The sequence below is a fragment of the Perissodus microlepis genome, chromosome 6 (genome assembly GCF_051167445.1).
Source record: "Perissodus microlepis isolate ML-2025 ecotype Zambia chromosome 6, ASM5116744v1, whole genome shotgun sequence".
Lineage (NCBI taxonomy): Eukaryota > Metazoa > Chordata > Actinopteri > Cichliformes > Cichlidae > Perissodus > Perissodus microlepis.
In genome coordinates this window covers 14,379,532-14,399,200 of record NC_140466.1, presented here as the reverse complement: position 1 = coordinate 14,399,200, position 19,669 = coordinate 14,379,532, and the positions used below count along the sequence as shown (strand labels likewise).

At 42.3% G+C, this 19,669-nt stretch overlaps 1 protein-coding gene across 3 annotated transcripts in view; it reads left to right on the top strand.

Annotated features, from left to right (window-relative positions):
• pkn1a (protein kinase N1a) overlaps positions 1-19,669 on the top strand; it is a 65,152-nt gene that overhangs the window by 31,699 nt on the left and 13,784 nt on the right. For 2 of the 3 annotated variants that reach the window (XM_084930953.1, XM_084930954.1), the window contains exons 2-7: positions 6,923-7,117; positions 10,838-10,943; positions 13,023-13,171; positions 14,166-14,286; positions 18,230-18,375; positions 19,420-19,633. In XM_084930953.1, coding sequence (XP_084787079.1) covers positions 6,923-7,117; positions 10,838-10,943; positions 13,023-13,171; positions 14,166-14,286; positions 18,230-18,375; positions 19,420-19,633 — 931 coding nt within the window. Of the gene's footprint in view, positions 1-5,927; positions 6,106-6,922; positions 7,118-10,837; positions 10,944-13,022; positions 13,172-14,165; positions 14,287-18,229; positions 18,376-19,419; positions 19,634-19,669 lie in introns of those variants that run through there. The other variant, XM_084930952.1, reaches the window with a different exon arrangement.

Sequence of the window (19,669 nt, the reverse complement as noted above, 5' to 3'; positions counted from 1 at the left end):
ATGGCATTCTCACTTCTCATCATGTTTGCCAGGCCACTCTGAAAAGGGTGCGCTATGACCATGAGAGTACAGCGATCCCACCCTCTACAATAACATCACGTTGTCAGCCTGAACTGGGCTGAGCTGTGTGGCCTTGCTCCCCAGGAGACATGTGGTCATGTTTCACTGGAACCTGACGTGGTGGGGTTTGGTTTTTTTTTGCTTGTTTTGAGTGTTTGTGTCTGTGCATTCAAAGTGAATATCTGTCCTCCTATTTTTGCCTGGCACCGCCTTTCCTTGACCTCTGTGTGGACACTCTCTCTGAACTGACTGGTCATTATCACTCACTTGGAAAACTCCAGCCATTGTATCACACTGGAGAAAATAAGCGTGTTGGAGAAAATGGGCAAGGCTCTTCCTCATGACAACTTAACACAGCGAAGACTTCTTTGAAGCTTCAAAATTTCCATGTTGCAGGGTTACCATTTGTCCAGAATATTAACAGACACCTAAAGTCTGCATAAGAATAGAATAGAAAGACTCTCACAGCCATGTCTGACCTCTGTGTGGACACTATCTCTGAACTGAGTGGTTGTTATCACTCAGTTGGAAAACTCCAGCTATTGTACTCACAGTGGAGTACATGCACATACCAAAAAAAAACCCTGCACTCTACCCGATCCTGCCTTGTCCATCTCCGTCCAGCCCTAGGCTCCTCTGTGCTGCTCACACAGTCTGATTGAATTAACCTCGCTTGGTGCCATTATCTATTGAATTAGCCCGTCATTGCTTCCCTGGACACTGCAGCCGAATGTTCCTCCCTGGGCTAGTTCACTAACAAGCTGCACGAGGTGAGTCATTCATGCCCCTCAGCTGTCGCCATCTTTGCACTGCTACACGGGGGTCAACAGATGGAAAGTGACGTTGTTTTTTGGACTGTATCGGCTTCTTTACTTTGACTTCTGAGCTCAACGCCTTAAAAAAGGTGTCGGGTGAGAACAGCGTCAGTTTCACCGGGACCATTATGACTCACTTGGTGCTTCCTCTTTGTGCTGCCTACATATGTGTGTCAGATCGCATTATTCAGACATCTGAATGCTGCTGACATGTCTTTAGCAGATGTTGTGCTGGAAGGTAACAAGTGGCACATCCTGAAGCCTGCTGGACTGAGGGTTGATTGTTTTAAGACTGAATATTTATTTCTTAAAAATAAGAACCAATTTGAGAATAAAACCGGTACTTTACTGTTCACATCTGGAAAAAGTCATCCATACATTTATTTTCTGTTAGTATTGCAACTCTCTCTCCTCCCTAGTATGGACAAAAGTCAGTCGTTTTCCTCAAAACCGTTCAAAATTTAGCAGCTCAAGTTTTTACTGACAACATCACATCACCCCAGCCTAGTCGCTTCTCTCCGTTAACTTCCTTTGCGGAGTCTGGTGCTGCGAAGCAGGTCCAAAACAACTCCTGTGGACGCTACCATCCAAACATCACCGTCTTAAACACACACAGAAATAGAGACCCAAGTGAAATGAAGATAACATAATACCATAAATAAAAAATTTGAATTTAATTTCATATTGGCAGTGCAAATTATCTTAAGATGGCAAAACAATAGGATTTGTTGCAGTTTTTGTGACAATATACAGTCCCAAAAAAATAGTTATTGCTATGAGTCCCTTTAATGTGAAAGAAAAGACAGAAAAAGTATGGCCGTAGTTACACAACATTAAAGAATTCAGCCCGTCACAAAAGCATTGAGCTAAGATACAGTCTAATGTAACCTTTGGAGAAACTACAACCAAACTTATAGACCAGATACAGTTTACATGAAAAAGAGGAAATTTGAGCTTTAGAGCTTCTATTTTGACGTAATGACAATTGTATTTAAACAGTGTGTCTTAAAACTAAGCGCACAGTGAGAGGAAACTAAAGGTCGCTGCTCTCCTAGTTTTGTGTTGCTGAAAATGAGAAGATAGTGGTCGTTCTAATTTCTGCTCGGATCAGAAACTTGTTCAAGAAAACCAAAGCAGCCATCAGATGTCTTGCAGTCCAACACTTGTCTCTGCTGCCTTGTTATGTAGCCACATTTTTAAGGAGGTACACATCAAAAGCAGCGCAGTGAATCAAGCTTTATTTGTAACATGACTCTATTTTATTGGCATCTCTGCCCAAAATTTTGGATAAGAGGAGAGTATATGCAAAGTAGGAGAACTTAAACAACCTCCCTCTGGCTCAGTTACACAATCACTTCACCATCTCACTGATAATCACTTGATGGTGAGGAGCAGCACAAACACAGCAATCCACGATTACTGAAACACTTCAGCCTTTTTTTTAGCAACAGCAGATCGTCTGCTGGAAATAAAGCAAACGTTTAGTCTGGTTTTTTTTGTTTGTTTTTACAGCTGCAGGTGTGGATTACATGTATATATGTATACAAGGAGGTGGAGACGCAAATGTAGACGTGGAGGATTGTGTCGTGTTAAAGTGACGTCTTGGCATCAATGAGCTTTCTCCTCGTCTTCATCAGTCATTCTGGATTAAGAGGGATCACAACCTTAGAATAACAGCCGCCACCCAGAAGGCTCATATTTGCTCATAAAGACAAGAGTCTCTGCTTTAAAAAGTCAACATTTCCTTTCAAAGATGGTCTTTGGTGATATTAAGTGCAGCGCTGCGTGATTAGTGGTAAAGTTATAAATGTCTTTATTTTGGTTTACAGCCTTTAGGAGCCACAGAGACCCTTTTTACTTGCTGTTTTTAAATGATATCGCATAGAACTCACAGATGTGACTGCTTTAACTTTTATTGTGCTTGAGGTGTTATGCAGTTATTTTTTAGATTGTATAGATTTATCCAACCACTTCACAAACACTCGGGATTATCATAATGTGGCCTGCTAGTCTTTATTAGCCCTTGGTAATGTTTCATGTGGTCCTCAGGCATGACAAAGAAGAAAATGACATTGCTGTACATTTTAATAATCCACAGTTCATGTCAAGCAATGAAATGCCAGCACAGAATATCCTAACAGTGTATTTTTCTTCAGTTTTAACTTATTTTTTATAAAAAATGAATCATAACAGACTAAAGCTTACTGACAAATGCAGTCAAAGTCCCTATTTTCTGATTAAAGGAAGCAATTATATGTAGAAATTTAGACAGAGATGAGTCAGCTTTATGTGGACACACAGACAAATTGCAAAATCACAGATAATTAGTCCCGTCTGCACTCAGGTTCTCCCAATATGACAAAAAAAAACAACTTTTTTACACACTTCCCTAAATAGAAATCATAGAATCCAGTTAAAACACTTCATCGTTAGTCATCATGAAAGGCCCGTCACTGCTGACCTCATGACTTTGGTTGTTGTGATTGCTATCACTGACTGCTCACCTAATGAGCTGCATTCATTTTTGCTGTGGCAAAGTGATGTCAGCATGCTAATAGCATACTCTTGCCTTTCTTGTATACTTGCATCCTGTTTTTCACTCACTCTGTTATAAGCTAGATGCAGATGATTTATTAAACAGGAAAGATTTTAAATTTTAAAGAGCTGCTGTAGTAATATGTCCACTTAGTTTGGATTGCTCCAACTAAGAAGTGAAAGGCAGTTCTACTCCTTGGTCTTATGCAGTTTTGATCACAGGTTTAAATATGAATGTCATGATAATTTTGTGCTTTTCTTTGAACTGTTCTTTTTCAGGTGCAGAATGATTGTACAGCATAGATCTTTAATAACTTAACTAAAAAATAAGTACTGGGTGCACAAGTTTGAATTTATCTTGCATTTTCTCTAATCCACACAGGGTCAAAACTATACATTCAGGCTCAAATACATTCGTGTACCTTCACTTATATTTGGTTAAATGACCCTTAGCAAGTAGTACCATGACCAATCTCATTTGTTTGTGGCATAATTCTGGCTGAATATTTGACCACTTTTCTTGGCAGAATCAGTAGAGTTCATTCAAACTCATCCGACCTCCACCCTGTTGGTTTCAACAGCTTTGGGAACGCCGTTCCAGACGCTTAATGTTAGCCTGCTTTATCCATTCAAAACCAGTTTTGATGTGTTTGGGACCATTGTGGTGTTGGGACACCCAGCTATGTCCAAGTTTCAACTATCTAGAGGTTGATTTGAGGTGAAGTTCTTCTCCATTCTTATCCCATTCACTTTGTGTGATGTGCCCCTAGAACCGCTGGCAGCAAAGTGGCCTCTGAGCATGATGCTACCGCAACCATGCTTGATGGTTGGGACAGTGTTATTAGGTTTGAAAGTGTCATCTCTATTTCAAATATAGCTCTTGTCATTTTGGCCAAATAGCTCAATTCTTGTTGCATCCTTGACCACAAAACACCCTCTCAGTCCATGGTGATGGAAAACTGATTTCACTGTGCACAGTAACGTTGGTGTTCCAGCAGTTTCCAGTTCATGGCAGGCTTGGGCATTGGGGGCTCCTAAGTGGTTCCTGAACATCCTTGCAGATCGTGGCTTCTTCCGGGTCTTGGCAAAGTGGTGACACCTCTGAATAACTTGCACTTACATACACTTGTTTGAACTGATGATCTTGGAATCTGCAATTGTTTAGAAAGGGCTCCAAGTTACTTTCTCAACTTGTGTAAATCTACAATTCTCCTTCTTAGACCTTTACTGAGTTTCTTGGACTTACATTTCAAACCTGTGCACCCAATTCTTTTCTTAGTTGTCAATGTCATTAAAGATGTATGCTGTACAATCATTCCACCCTGGAAAAAAGAGCAGTTCAAAGAAATCATTAAAATCCCCAAATTACCATGACATTCATTCCCATGATGAGTGTATATGATCTGAATTATACTGACACACATCCACTGATGAGTAATGGAGTGTTTTGTATACCAAAAATCGTCTGTTTCAAGGTTGTAATTTTCATAATTACATTCTCTTAAATGTGGTTGTAGTGGGTAAGCTATCAGCCAATCATCATGCAGCAGGAAACGAGTCATAGAATAACAGGACTCACAGCACTGTGGCCAAGCCTCAAAACTCAACAACAGCACGGGGGGGGGGGGACAATCAAAACTCTGCATGTTTTTGTTTCTTCTGAGACCACCGGGCTACAAATCACAGCTATTTGTCAGATAATCCTGTATCTCAAAACTGATATTGTACAACATGACACAGACTACTCACTCTTTGTCTTATAGTTTAAAGGATCATCAACGTTTTTCCTGCCCTTTGGAAGTTTTTGCCAATAACCAAAGGAAAATCCCTTTCTCCTTCCTAATGCGGTCATAAAATCATTTACTAACTGGTTCTATTTATTAGAGTTTCAGCGTAATAGACATTTTGCTTGTCATGTGGTCAGACCTACAGGAAAATGCATCAATTTCTTCTAAATAAGGCTGATTATGAGTCAGCCATAGTTCTAATAATGTTGGAGTCCACCCACTGTGGCTTCTATAGCGATGTTATCATATTTTAAGAAGGCTTTCTATAAGCGAAGGGGAATCACCACTGGGGTTTGTAGATGTCGAGCCCAAAGGAAATGGGAGGTCAAGCAGGCAGCAGTAATGCGTCCAAACTTTACTCTCTGGCTCTGATCCCATACTTAGAAAACACATCCTTCCCCCTGTTTCCGCCCTTAAGATCATATCAACCATCAAATTAAGAGTGTTTAAAAAAAAACATAGCTGTCACAAATTCACTTCTAGCCAGATCAGATTAAGCAGTGAACTTAATGGCTTTGTGTCACAGATACAATAATAATTGACTAAAGCTTTAACAGGGAGAATGCATTCTTTATGTGCTGAGCCGCGACCCTCTTCTGTGTCTCACTCGCCACTGACAGCAGCAAAATCGCAGAGGAAACAGGAAAGGCCTGAGCAGCTTGGTGTTGGGACGGATATCCTCTTTTGGAGGCGTTCCCCCTCCTCCCTCACTTAACTCTCCTTCTCTTTATCTCTTTTTATCGTTTTTCTCCCCTTAGCCCTTGTCGCACCCTGTGTGGCATTAACAGTTTGGCGGAGCTCAGAAGCGTACCGCAAGGTTTTTGCTCCTCTGTAGATTATTTGGGACGTCAAAATCCGAGGGAATTATGTGTTGGCATGGTGACGAGGAGGATGAGGACAGCTCTGAGGTGAAGTGTTGGCTTGTTTGTTTGATTTGTGAGTTCCTGTAATAGTGGCTGAGTGACTGTGATTTCGAGTAACCCGGAGTCTTTCTCTGCTGCCGGGTTCCTGATGACTTATTTTATAGTAAGCTGTAGCTCTGCTCGAGACCAGACAATATGTAAATAGCCTCCTAGTACAGAAGAAAAAGTTGTGGTGTGAGTGGAGTCCCTTCACGTTCTAGTACCTATATGTTGTTGTGCTGTTGTTTTTCATGTACTTTTAGACAATCGTTGGATTTCTCGCACAGAAGAGAGGGACTGGCTCGTGAGAAAGCTCTGAATGAATACAATGGCCAGTCTGGGTCATGGGACAGATCTGTAATTCACTTTGATCCTTGTGTATAGTCTGAGTTTCATTTGGCAGACAAATTTCCTGAAAATAGCATCTCTAATGGTATTCCTGAACATCAGTAGTTTCAAAGCGCTGCTTGTAAACAGGTTAAACGTTGCAGAGTTTGTTTGAAAGTATTGTAAACAGCAACTGAAGAAGATTTTTGCCATTCCTCGACGCTCCTCCTGCATCTTTTTCCCATCCTCCTGCTTCCTTTTGTAGCTTTCTTGTTTGCCCTTTTCCTCTCTACCCCCACCAATCCCTCACGCCAATCACTATCATGTCTTGCTCTCTTTCCTCCCATTACTGCCTTATCTTGCTCACCATCTCTTCCTCTTCTGTCTTTCTCACTCTCAACACCCCATCTAACCAGGCTAAGGCGGAGTGATTTGATTGTTGATTTCGTCTAATCATCTCCTTGTTTTTTCCCGCTCCGTCTCTCCTCTTGTCTAGAGTGACCCAGGCGGGCTGTCTGTTCTGGAGCAGCTTGGTCTGGACCAAAACTCGGACTTCTCGGACTCCAGTGTTCAGCAGCTTCTGGATGAGCAGCGGGAAAGGATCCGTAGGGAAATTCGCAAGGAGCTGAAGATCAAGGAGGGAGCCGAGAACTTGCGCAGGGCGACGACTGACAAGAGGAATGCACAGCAGGTAGGGTTTTATTTAAATCCAAAAATCTCCAGGTATCATGCTTATTAATGGGAACTGATGAAATAAATGACATTAAAGACTTTGCAGTGATTTTTTTTTTGTTAATAAGAAAGGTAAAACCTCTATAGCTTGGCAAGGTAGGAAAAAAATAAGGTTATCAGAGCAGCCCTATTTAGTTACTCAGTTTTACCACAGTAATAACAGGAAACTTGTTCAATTACAGTGTTTTGGAAATGAGGCGGGTGAATCAGGAGTACATGAGTTTACCGGAGCTGAACAGATTTGTTAGCATGCTAAGTTGCTATGCTGTTTGTTTTTTTTCAGTAGACTTGGACTTTGCAACGTGTGGAGATTTATGGGCACCTATCTCCACACTGTGAAGTGTCCTCAATCCTTCACACAGGCACATATGCTGTTTTTACATATGCAAAGCACTGAACACTGGTGTTACTGCATTGTAGACAGCACACTCGCCTAAACAGCCTGAACATTTCCAGTGAAAACACATTTGAAGTGGACTATCTCCTGCTGTGTGCTCATGCTCATGACACATGTAAACAGGAATTTCTAAACAACTGCAGAAAACAGGTCACTTCCCAGAGTGTCAGACTTTGCCTGCGGCACAACTCACTGCCCACTTTATCAGTTATACTTGTTCAACTGCTTTTTAATGCAAATATATAATCAGCATATCACGTGGCAGCAACTTAATTCATGTAGCTATGTAGACATGATCACGATGACTTGCTAAAGTTCAAACTGAGCAAGGAGTGGAAAAATTGTGATTTTTGAACGTGGCTGGTCTGAGCAAGAAAAAGTACAGAAAATGCTGTCTACTGGGATTTTCCCACACAATCACAGAAAAAAAGAGAAAATATCACTATAGCATTTCTCTGGGTGAAAATGTCCTGTTTAGGACTACACTCCTTTGAGCTGACAGGAAGGCAACAGGAACTTAAATAAACACTCATTACAACCATAGTATGCAGAAGAGCATCACGGAACATAAAATAAGTCAAACCTTGATGCACATGGCGTATTGCAGTAGAAGACCACTCCTGTCAGCTAAGAACAGAAAATATAAAGTTGCAAAACTGGACAGTAAATAATTGGAAAAATGTTGCTGGGTTTCATGAGTCTTGATTTCAGCTGCATTATTTGGATGGTGGAGTCAAAATTTGGCGTAAACAACATGAAAGCAGAGTGGTGGTGGTGACGTAATGGTGTGGGGATATTTTGTTGACCCTCCTGAGCACATAAATGCCAAAGCCAGAGTATTGATCCTGACCATGTCCATCATTTTATGTCAACGTTGTATGCATCTCTTACTGGGTGCTTCCTGCAGGATAATACGCCATGTCACAAAGCTCAAATTGGTGTCTTGAACTTGACAATGAGTTCCGTCCATCCATTTATTCAGCTTCTACTTATTCACTTTAGGGTGGTGGGTGAGTTGCAGCCTATCCCAGCTTATACCCACATAGCAAAATTGGTATGGCCCGGATGTGGCCCACACAGTGTGGCTACACATGGCCCACATACCGCAAAGAATGACGGCCATTTGGTGGCCCAGATCAGGTTTGCCAGAGGTGGCCCACACATGGGCCAGCACAAGGCCAGTTGCAGACACACTGGTGGTCCTGTGCTGGCCCATGTGTGGATTACCTCTGGAAAACCTGATCTGGGCCACCAAAGGGCCACCATTCTTTGCGGTATGTGGGCCAGGTGTAAGTTGTGTGCAGCCACGGGCCAGTTGCAGACACACTGCTGGCCCAGAACAGTTTCAGCTCTGGCCCCAGATGTCAGCCTAATGTCCACTTTAATCAAGCCATGTAATAACAACATGTGCCGGAACATAATAGTGCAAAAGTCACATGACGAAAACTCCGCTCAGACGGTGAATGGACTGATTCTTATATAACGCTTTTCTACTTTCCCAGATTACTCAAAGTGCTCTATACAACATGCTACATTCACCCAATCACACACTTTCTCTACACCGAGTGCTTCCTAACTACATTCATACACATTTACCCTCTTGATATGCAGACCTAGGGATCGAACCACTAAACTTTCAGTACTTTCAGATCAGTAGGAGACCTGCTCTACCTCCTGAGCTACAGCCACCCGGTGGTAAGCATGAGTAAACCCTCACTAGGTTTTGGATAAAGTGTACACTCACAAACCTGTGAAACCTGTATTTGGAAAGTTGGCTACCATAGCAGTATAGTATTGCAACATGGCATTTTAGGTCTTCTAACTAAAATGGGAAAATAAATAGTGCCTCATTGCCAGACCTGGCCCACATCTGGTTGACATACACCCTGCCATGACACCAGTCAGTCAGAAGTGCCAGCTTGATGCCAGATCCAGGCCAGACCTGTTTTCTATGAGCCTGGGCCACACAAACCAAACCACAATCGGGCCAGATGTAGCATGCCATCACATACACAGTGCCACCTACACCAGGCCTGGCCCATGTCTGGATGACATACCACTTACCATGCCAGAAGTCAGCCATCAGTGCCGGCTTGACACCAGATCCGGGCCAGACCTGTCTACTGTGTGGGTATAGGGATCAAATAAACCACAGACAGGTCACTCTACTCACATGGCGTACCTTTACTACTTGTGGATTTGTTTTCAGGAGATTTTTTTTCAAGGAGCATGAATGAGTACTTTGTCATTTACTTTGTAACCTGCATTTTTCCTCTGATGCAAAATCTGTCACAACGGCACCTTTTTGAAACGTACATCAGCTACTTTAATATTAAAAAGTATTGCCTAGACACTGCTGCTCACAGAGTATGCATCAAATCGTTGTGCTATCATTATACTGGAGCAGTTTTATAGATGGAAGATTCTTAAAGTTTCAGGCTGTGTTTGTGTAAAGCCATAAAAAAGTCATGACTATTCAAAGGGAAAGAACTGTAGCTCACTCTCATGCAATTACACCTGTTTTATTACTGAGCGAGCACAGAAATATGTCACCTTCAGGTTAATAGTTTTCACTTGTCAGCAAATTACCCAGCGGCATTAATGGAGAACTATTTATGGCTTTTCTTTTGTTTCCTTTGACGAGCATGCAGAGCCTGTTTGTGTAATGGCATTGTGTGTGAACTAACTACTTAAAAAAACAAAGATTAATGCAGAAGGTCAACATAACAAAATAATAAATTCTTTGATGACTTTCAGGCTCAGATGTTGTTTCAAGAAAATTACTGAGAGCTTAAGTGGATCGATTCTTTTTACAGCAGCTTTGGCTCACTTAGAAATTAAAATAATCTTTATTTATCCCATCCTGGGCCTTGGATTAGCACCTTACTTCATTCTCTGTCTGAAACAAGCCATTAAGTCCACTTTCACTTCACTGAGTGCCCTTTGTAAACAAGTTTTGAGTATTCTGCCTGAGATGACCATATTAGGGATATCCCCTCTTTTTGATGTCATACACAGCCAAGAGTAGAAAAAAACAGTCTGAATCACAGTGTTTAGAGCACTGCGCAGCATGTTTATTATAGGGGAAATAAAGGAAAGCTTCATTTAATGTCTTTGAATTGGTTCAAAGATTGACATCTTCTCTTGCTTGTCATTGTGTTCTTGCATGTCTTGTTAGTGGTCCACACGTTGTCCGCCATGTTATTCACTGGTGGGCGTGTACACTGACGATTTTATGTAGATAATATGGTTTCCATAACAGCAATGGTTTTATGTCTTCAGGTGGACAGTCAGCTGCGCTCTTCAAACCGCAAGTTGGAGAACCTGCATGCTCAGCTGCAGGAACTGGACGCTCATATTGTGGTGAAGGGAGGAGAAGAGAATCGAGGTGTGTATGCGAGAAACTGTCGCTCCGTTATCTTTAGTCATTAATCTTCAGTAATTAATTCAGTGCATAAGCTGGTGTGATGACCAGCATACTAAGTACAAGTGTGTTCGTGGCAGAGATACTACATGTTTGGACTGTAGTGACTTGTTAATCAAAACGCTCGTCCACCCTAACACACAGCCTGCTTTATCAGCCTTTTTGGCTCTGATGGGGAACATCGTTTAGAGAACAGACAAGTTTTATTTAATGAGAATTGACAGCAGCAATTGAGAACATATACTCGTTAACTTTACTTATCATATCCAAAAGCTGTGTCAGTCTTGTGCAGCTAGGACCACCATAGTAGATTTTTAATCATGCAATCAAGGTGTGGTTTAAATGCAAACTTTCAGCTTTAATTCAAGCGTTAAATCTTTGAGGAATTACAGCCATTTTTATACACCGTTTCAGAGGACCAAAAGTAATTAACTAACAAGTTCATTGGAAATCTCAGAATGAGGCCCAGAAAGATGTATTTGCAAGTAAGGGAAGCAATCGTTAGACTGAAGAAACAAAATAAACCAATCAGAGACAGCAAAAACTTTGGAAGTGACCATATCTGCAGTGTCATTCATTCTTACATAGAAAGAATGTACTGGTCAGCTCAGGAACACCAAAAATGGCCTGGAAGACCACAGAAGACAGTTAAAGTGGGTGATGACAGAATTATTTCCATGGTTTAAAAAAAACACAAACAAACTAACCAAGTCAAGAGCACTTGACTTGGTACATGCTACAAAACTGATCAAGCAATCTCAGCCAAACAGCGCATGCTTTTCAGTTATTAATCAAATCAAGTGATTTGATTTGAAATACAAAACTGACTGCAGACAGACCCACAGACAAGCAGCAACTGAGGGTGGCTGCAATAAATGCTGTGTGTGTATCTCAAGAGAGCAAACACAGCATTTCATGATGTGGATTATAGACAGTCATAAACTGCAAAGGATTTTTTTAAATCCTTATATTTAAAATGTTGTTAGTTTGACCAATTGCCTTTGAGCCTCTTGGAATAGAAGTCTGTGTTTTTAAAGTGCTGTAATTCCTAAACAGTTCATGCTAAATGTGTCTTAAACCCCTGAATTAAAGCTCAGTGTACACTTCAATCACATCCTGATTGCTTGATGTAAAATGTGGTGGAGCACAGACTCAAAACATAATGATCTAACTTTGTATAACGTGAACAAGGGAAGCCATTTTTAGTATGAGCTCAGTCCTTAGCATCTGCAGTCATGTAGTATTTCTTTTCCTCCTACTTTACAACTTATTAGAAAATTTGCTTTTGCTTATTCAAGATTCAAGATTCTTTATTTGTCACGTGCATGGTTATACAGGTATAACACGCAGTGAAATGTGACCTGATACGCTCCTCGACTGTGCAAAGAAAAAAAGAGACAGTCCTGTGCTATAGCGAGGCCAGAAGGATTCAGGATGATATGAGAATGTGGTAATGAGTCCTGTCTCAGTCACTTAAGGATGATGGGGGGGATAAAAACTCCCCTTGAGCCTCTCTGTTCTTGTTCGGATGGTGCGGAACCTTCTGCCTGATTTCAGAAGCTGGAACAGTTCGTTGCTGGGATGGGACGGGTCCTTCAAAATCTCAGTTGCTCTAGTCCAGCATCTCCTGACGTAAATGTCCTGTAGGGAAGGGAGAGCAGTCCTGCAGCAGCGTTCTGCCATACGGATCACTCTCTGAATAGCTTTTTTATCCTTGACACAGCTGTTTCCATACCAGGATGTGATGTTCTGTGTGAGGATGCTCTCCACAGCGCCTGCATAGAAATTTTTATATTATTATTTATATTATATCATCTTGCTTGACACTGTTTGATACAGCTTGTTTCTTCCCCTATGGCTGTGGTTGATCTCTGATCTTAAGTCACTGGATCAGTTTCCTGTACTCTCCACACAGAAATACAGTGCAATATTATTAGAGGACTCATGTAATTCCCTAAAGGGTATTTTCACTTTAGAGCACACCATGTGAACCCTCATCTTGTTCCTTATTTTATACTTTCCAACCTTTACTTGTTGCCACAGATGAGTGTCCTCAGTCTCCGGGGGCTGAGAGTCGTACGTCAGCCCACAAGGAACGCATCGCAGCCCTGGAGAGACAGCTCAACATTGAGCTCAAAGTCAAACAGGGAGTTGAAAATATGATCCCTGTTTACTCCAATGGATCCACCAAGGTACGGAACAGCCTACACACACACACACACACACACACACACACACACACACACTGTCAAGCACAGGACAGGAGAAAGTGTACAGCAGCGGTCCCCAACCTTTTTTGCGCCACGGACCGGTTTATGCCCGACATTATTTTCACGGACCGGCCTTTAAGGTGTCGCGGATAAATACAACAAAATAAAACTAGTACCGGTACCGAAAAAAAGAAAATTTATTCATAACACACGTGAAAAGACCCAGGAAAACCGAGTTAACGATAAAAACGATAACAAAATAACGCTGAAAACCGATAAAAACCCTGAAAACCATACATTTCACACCTGAGCCTCAACTCTCGCGGCCCGGTACCAAACGACTCACGGACCGGTACCGGTCCGAGGCCCGGGGGTTGGGGACTGCTGGTGTACAGCACTGACTGCAAGGGTTAAAATGTCCAAGAAAAAGATTCCCCTCTCCCAAGTGGCAGACTGTGTGCACACTTTCATGTTAGTAACCTTGCCATCTGCTGACTCATAAATACCTGATTACCTTTAATACTATATACATTGCCTTTGTTTCGTTGTCTTTTAGCCTTTCTGTTCCATCTCCACTTGTCTTACTGCTACATTTAAATACCTGTGCAGGGATATGGCACCCTGTCGATTCGTCAGTAGAATTATTTATTTATTTGCTTTTGTTGTTGTAAAGTGACAAACATCATTCCTTTAACCTTGTATTTTATATATATGGTGAGATCTTATAATCTTATAATCAGGATCTTATAATATTTTTTTATTATTTTGTCACATATACATCCTAGTTTCTTTTTTTTTTTAAGATTTTATATCTTTAGCTTTAGATTTATTGATTTATAATGTTTAATCTGATGGCAAGTAAATGCAGGAAAACCTTGTTGTGATGTTCACTAACTGGTGTATAGTCTTAATGACAGTTATAATTGTCTACTTTTTCTGTCTTGTGATGTGGCTTGCTTACTGTTTGGTTCCCCAGGATAAGAAGATGCTGCAGACGGCGCAGCAGATGCTTCAGGACAGTAAGACCAAGATCGACATCATCCGCATGCAAATTCGAAAAGCTGTTCAGGCCACGGAGCATAATGACGACACACAGGGTGAGTTTAAAGGGATATAGACAAATTTAACCACATTGATTGCTCTTCTTTTGTAGTACCTGTGCTTTTTGACCATGGTCTTTTCATTTCCCGAGGTACATTTTAGTGCATTTTTTATGTCTATAAAGTAGAGAGCCATCAGAGGTTACAATTACACAGTCAGGGCCATAACGCATCAGTGCACCCATTGCTGATCCAAATCACAGTAAATTGGTCTGTTGGCAGTAAATCAGTGTGGATACAGAAATTAAATCCAACCTGCTCTATTGCATATAAAGCCAGAAAGAGTGTTAAGTTGGCCCGTACTTACATAATGTGTGAACTAAACGATCGCATATTAAATCTTGTGGTCAGCTGGCAGTGACAAGGTGCTTTTAGTCAGGTGTGTTCAATCTCACTATCCCTTTGTGGCATTTGCAGTCTCTTTTTTCTTCTTCTCTGCGTGTAATACGTTTTGTCCTGAGCAGCAGCTCCAGACAGCAGACATGAGAGAGCATAAACAGATCAATGAAGAGCCGACTCTGTTTTCATCTCTCTGCCTGGGAGAAGAAGATGAAGAGGATAGTTGGAGTTGACGCGCTGAAAGCTGTGTGTGCGTGCGTGTGTGTGTCTGTTTATATCGGTGTGGTGGCCAAATAAGGGACAGAAAAGCCTGTGAAATAGCCCACCTGGTATATTAGCACAATCAATTCGATTCACACAAAGATGCACACAAAAAAGCCTACAAAAAATGTGGTGGGCAGATTAAAAGTCTCTTTATTTTCATGTTAACGAAACACATCAGGTGTGCAGCAGTTGCATGGATATAAACACACATACCAAAGTGCAGTTGTAGATACAGTCAAACAAACAATTTTTTTTTTTTACCTGTGTGCTTTCTCCCTTTACTGTTGGACATTCATATTATGTGTTGTGGCAGGGCGATCAATGCCAGGGCAGGTGAACATGCCGCTATAGGGCACTGAGTGCTGTGGACCATTAAGACCCCTCTGCTGGGAAAACAGGCCGACTGATGCCGGTCACAGGAGGTGAATAGTCTGGTAAAATGTACCAGGAGAGCAGAGGGAGAGCGATGGGAGGGGGTGGAAGTAAAAAACAGATTTAAAGACGGTATATTCCCTTTGGGGCTATCTATTCCTTTCTGCTCTTGTCAGACGAGCGCCGATGGCTGTTAAAAGACAGGGTGTCTTTTAAGGGAATGAAGATGATGTCCATTTGGAAGGATTATTTAAGGGCCTTTTAAGGGCATACTTTATCCATCTGTGTTCTCCATGTGGAAAACCTAAAGGGTTTTTAATGATCTGGAGTTCTTTCCACTGCTCCGACGTGATATAAATAGTCATATAGAGGCTAATGACCACAGTAGCAGCAGCGTATTTAAAATGTTATCCCTCTGAAATTGTTTTAAAAGTGAAAATTAAAAGGATGAAAAGCAATGCAGCCAAGCCACAGCTTTGGCAGCATAAAAGTATCAGCATATACGAACATCGTTTACAAATACGTACACTCATAGTCCACTTCATTAGGTACATCCATTTAGCTCATCTAATGAGCCAATAACATGGCAGCAGATTAATGCATTTAGACATCAAGTTGTGGTCAAGATGAGCTGCTGAAGCTCAAACTGAGCATCTGAATGGGAGAAGAAAGCTGGGGTTTACAGAGAATGGTCTGAAAAGCAGCAGTTCTCTGGGTGAAAATGTCTTGTTTAGAGGAATATTCAGATTGCTTTGCTTTGAGCTAGTAGTAAAATAACAGAGACAACCAAGGTACGCAGAAGAGCATTTCTGAATGCTAACCTTGAAGCAGATGGGCTACAGCAGCAGAAGACTACACTGGGTGCCACTCCTGTCAGCTAAGAACAGGAAACTGAGGCTACAGTTCAGGCTACTCACTAAAACTGGACAGTAGCACATGGGAAATCATTGCTTGGTCTCATGATTCAATTTTTGCTGTACATTCACTTGGTAGGGTCAGAATTTGATGTAAGCCAGCGGTCCCCAACCCCCGGGCCTCGGACCGGTACCGGTCCGTGAGTCGTTTGGTACTGGGCCGCGAGAGTTGAGGCTCAGGTGTGAAATGTATGGTTTTCGGGGTTTTCAGCGTTATTTTGTTATCGCTTTTATCGTTAACTCGGTTTTCCTGGGTCTTTTCATGTGTGTTATGAATAAATCTTCTTTTTTTCGGTACCGGTACTAGTTTTATTTTGTTGTATTTATCCGCGACACCTTAAAGGCCGGTCCGTGAAAATATTGTCGGGCATAAACCGGTCCGTGGCGCAAAAAAGGTTGGGGACCGCTGATGTAAGCAACATGAAAGCATGGATCCATCTTGCCTTGAATCATTGGTTGAGGCTGGTGGTGGTGGTGTAATGGTTTGGGGAAGCAGTAGGTGAGTGTATGTATGTTGGCTGACAAAATAGCATTTAAATATCAGTGGCTGAAATCTGTTGTCATATCAGTTTTACACCAGTTAAATCTTTTTAAAATGTTAGTTTCTTGTCTTCACTGGAATAAAAGGAGGAATAATTAACAACAAAGCAGGCAAAATGTGAAAAAACAGTACACTGTCTCCATTGGCTGTGATCGTAAAGTGTTATTGTAAACATCTGTGTTGGTATTGACCCAGAATCCAACAGTCTGTGCATCTCTAATTGGATTTTCATGCTCTGATACTGAGCACAAAGGGGTGTGTTATACTAGCAGCAGCTAATGGTTCTCCAGCAGAGTTTAAAATGATGCTGCACAGCCAGATTTGGCTTTTTCTTAAACTACAATTTCAGCCTGAGCTAATGTTCGTGTTTATCAGACTAAATTGATCAACCACCACACACCTCTCCCTTTGTATTTCTTCTCTATTTGATTGTCTCTAACAGCAACCACAGCTGTATATTCTCTGGCTCTGATTCTGTCTCTCTTCTTTAAACCACACACACACACCATATCACAGGGCTGTGTGTATGGTGTACACAGACAGTCTCCAGGCACCACACCCGGTGGAGGGGTCATCTAGCAGAGGTCTGGGCTCCAGGCAGAACACCTTATTAGGAGATAAAAGCACCCACTTCGTTCTCCACCCCTACCTCCCTCCTGTCCTTGCTTTCTCTTCTGTCTCCTGCAGTTATTTGAGCAGCTCAGAATTGTAAAAACCATCCATCCTGGTCTTCTGTCCTTCTTCTAAACCAGTCTGGTATTTGAAAGTCAAATGCATCATCTTGGAATGCCATTTGTCCTTTTCCTTATCACGCTCGCACACCTCCTTCCGGCTCTTCCCATATCTGAGTGCTCTCAGTTTGTTGCCCATCATTTTGAAGGCTGTATTGGTGCCATTAAGCTAAGCACTTTGCTCTAATTTGTGCTGTAGGGTGCTGCTCTTATGCTGATTCTCATATCTGGTCTTTTAAGTGAGGGAGCTTGAGCATGTTTTTAGATTTTGAGTTGAAAGCACTGCATCTCATTATAAGACTTTCTGTTTCCCACTAATGTACATTTATGAGGTACTATCATTTCTGAGAAAAGCAGAGATGAAGCTACAAATTTAGAGCAGTGTTTTTGCTTTAGTCTTGCTAGCTGTTTTAAAAATGTAAATAGGTGAGAGACTTATTTTGTTTGGTTGCTCTGTTTGCTTTTAGAGCAGGGATATGGGGCTATTTGGAAGGAGAGGCTGGAATTATGCTAAGCACTGCTTGCTGGGGAACAGTCAGAGGCTGCTTACCTCCCTCTAGGCCTCGCTAATGTTTTCTTTGTTCGCCTCTTGTGTAATGCATGACAGGCATTAAGGCATTAACCTAACTTAGTATGCCCAGGGGAGTTCCCTGTAACACACCATTGGCAAAACAGGAAAGCCTTAACGTAGCTGCCACGCGCGCAGCACAGAGACTGCGTAGGAGATTGCCATCGTGTCTGCTGTGCAGTAATGTTGTTTGCCCCTTTCCTTCACGCAGGTAACCAAGACGTGTGCGGGATGGAGCTGCGTATCGAAGAGCTGAGACATCACTACAGGGTGGAGCATGCTGTTGCTGAGGGGGCCAAAAACGTCCTCAGGCTCCTGGGGGCCAGCAAAGTTCAGGACAAGAAAGCTCTGTCTGAGGTTAGAGCGGATCCTGCTGATGTTTCGCTTTCACACACTTCAAAGCGCACACAGACACGTGTGAGACGGCAGCTGTACCGATGACATCATGCTGACACACACCTGTAGATCTTCTTCAGATCTGCTCCTTTTGTTTTCCGCTATCTTACCTCTGAGACTTCAGCTATATTTGGCTTTGCCTTAGATCCTTCACAAAAATTTGATATCTTATCATCGACACAGTTTTTTTTTGTTTGTTTGTTCACCAGCATTATGGCATCTTGAGTTGTCTGGGTCTGATATGGTTTCTCGTTATACGTCGAGGAAACTCGAGGAGTGTCCCGTGATGTCAGATCCCTCGCAGAACAGTTTCAGCTGCTGAACTCTGCAATCTGTTCATAAAAATATTTGAGAGAGATCCTCACAACAGCAGCTGCCGTGTAACGTGCTGCATTTTACCCCCACAGTGACAATGAACCACTTGTTTTCTCACCACATGCCGTGAGAGTTCTGCCTTTTGAATCCTCACTCGCACGCCTTTACTTACTCTATAAATGAACATAAAAACTCGCTCAAGCCTAACATTGTCTTTCTGCATGCACTTAAAAGCAGCAGGTCACAAAAAATGTGATTAAATTAAGGTGTGCTACTGTGATATGTGCGCAGTGAGAAGTAGCATTGGACTTCTTCTTCGATCGTGGCTCAAGAGTTGGGAGTTCACCTTGTAATTGGAAGGTTGCCGGTTCGAGCCCCGGTTTGGACAGTCTCGGTCATTGTGTCCTTGGGCAAGACACTTCACCCGTTGCCTACTGGTGGTGGTCAGAGGGCCCGGTGGCACCAGTGTCCGGCAGCCTCGCCTCTGTCAGTGCGCCCCAGAGTGGCTGTGGCTACACTGTAGCTTGCCATCACCAGTGTGTGAATGGGTGGATGACTGGATGTGTAAAGCGCTTTGGGGTCCTTAGAGACTAAGTAAAGCACTATACAAATACAGGCCATTTACCATTCTCTTTTTATGTCTGTCTGAGAGTTTAAAAGGTAGATATAGTCTGTTTCGATGCTCTGCAGGCACAGTCTCGTCTGAGCGAGGCCTCCCAGCGTTTGGACCTGCTGAGAGATTCTCTTGACCAGCGCCTGGCAGAGCTGCCAGAGGACCATCCAAAGGCCAGCATCATCAAAGAGGAGCTGGTCTTGGCCTCCTCACCTGCCTTCAGCTCCCGCCACGGCGCCCCCTACCTTCAAAACCAGTATACTACCCTCAGCAAGCCATCGCCTCTCACTGGTATGTCATACAGGCTCAGGAGAATCCTACAATATG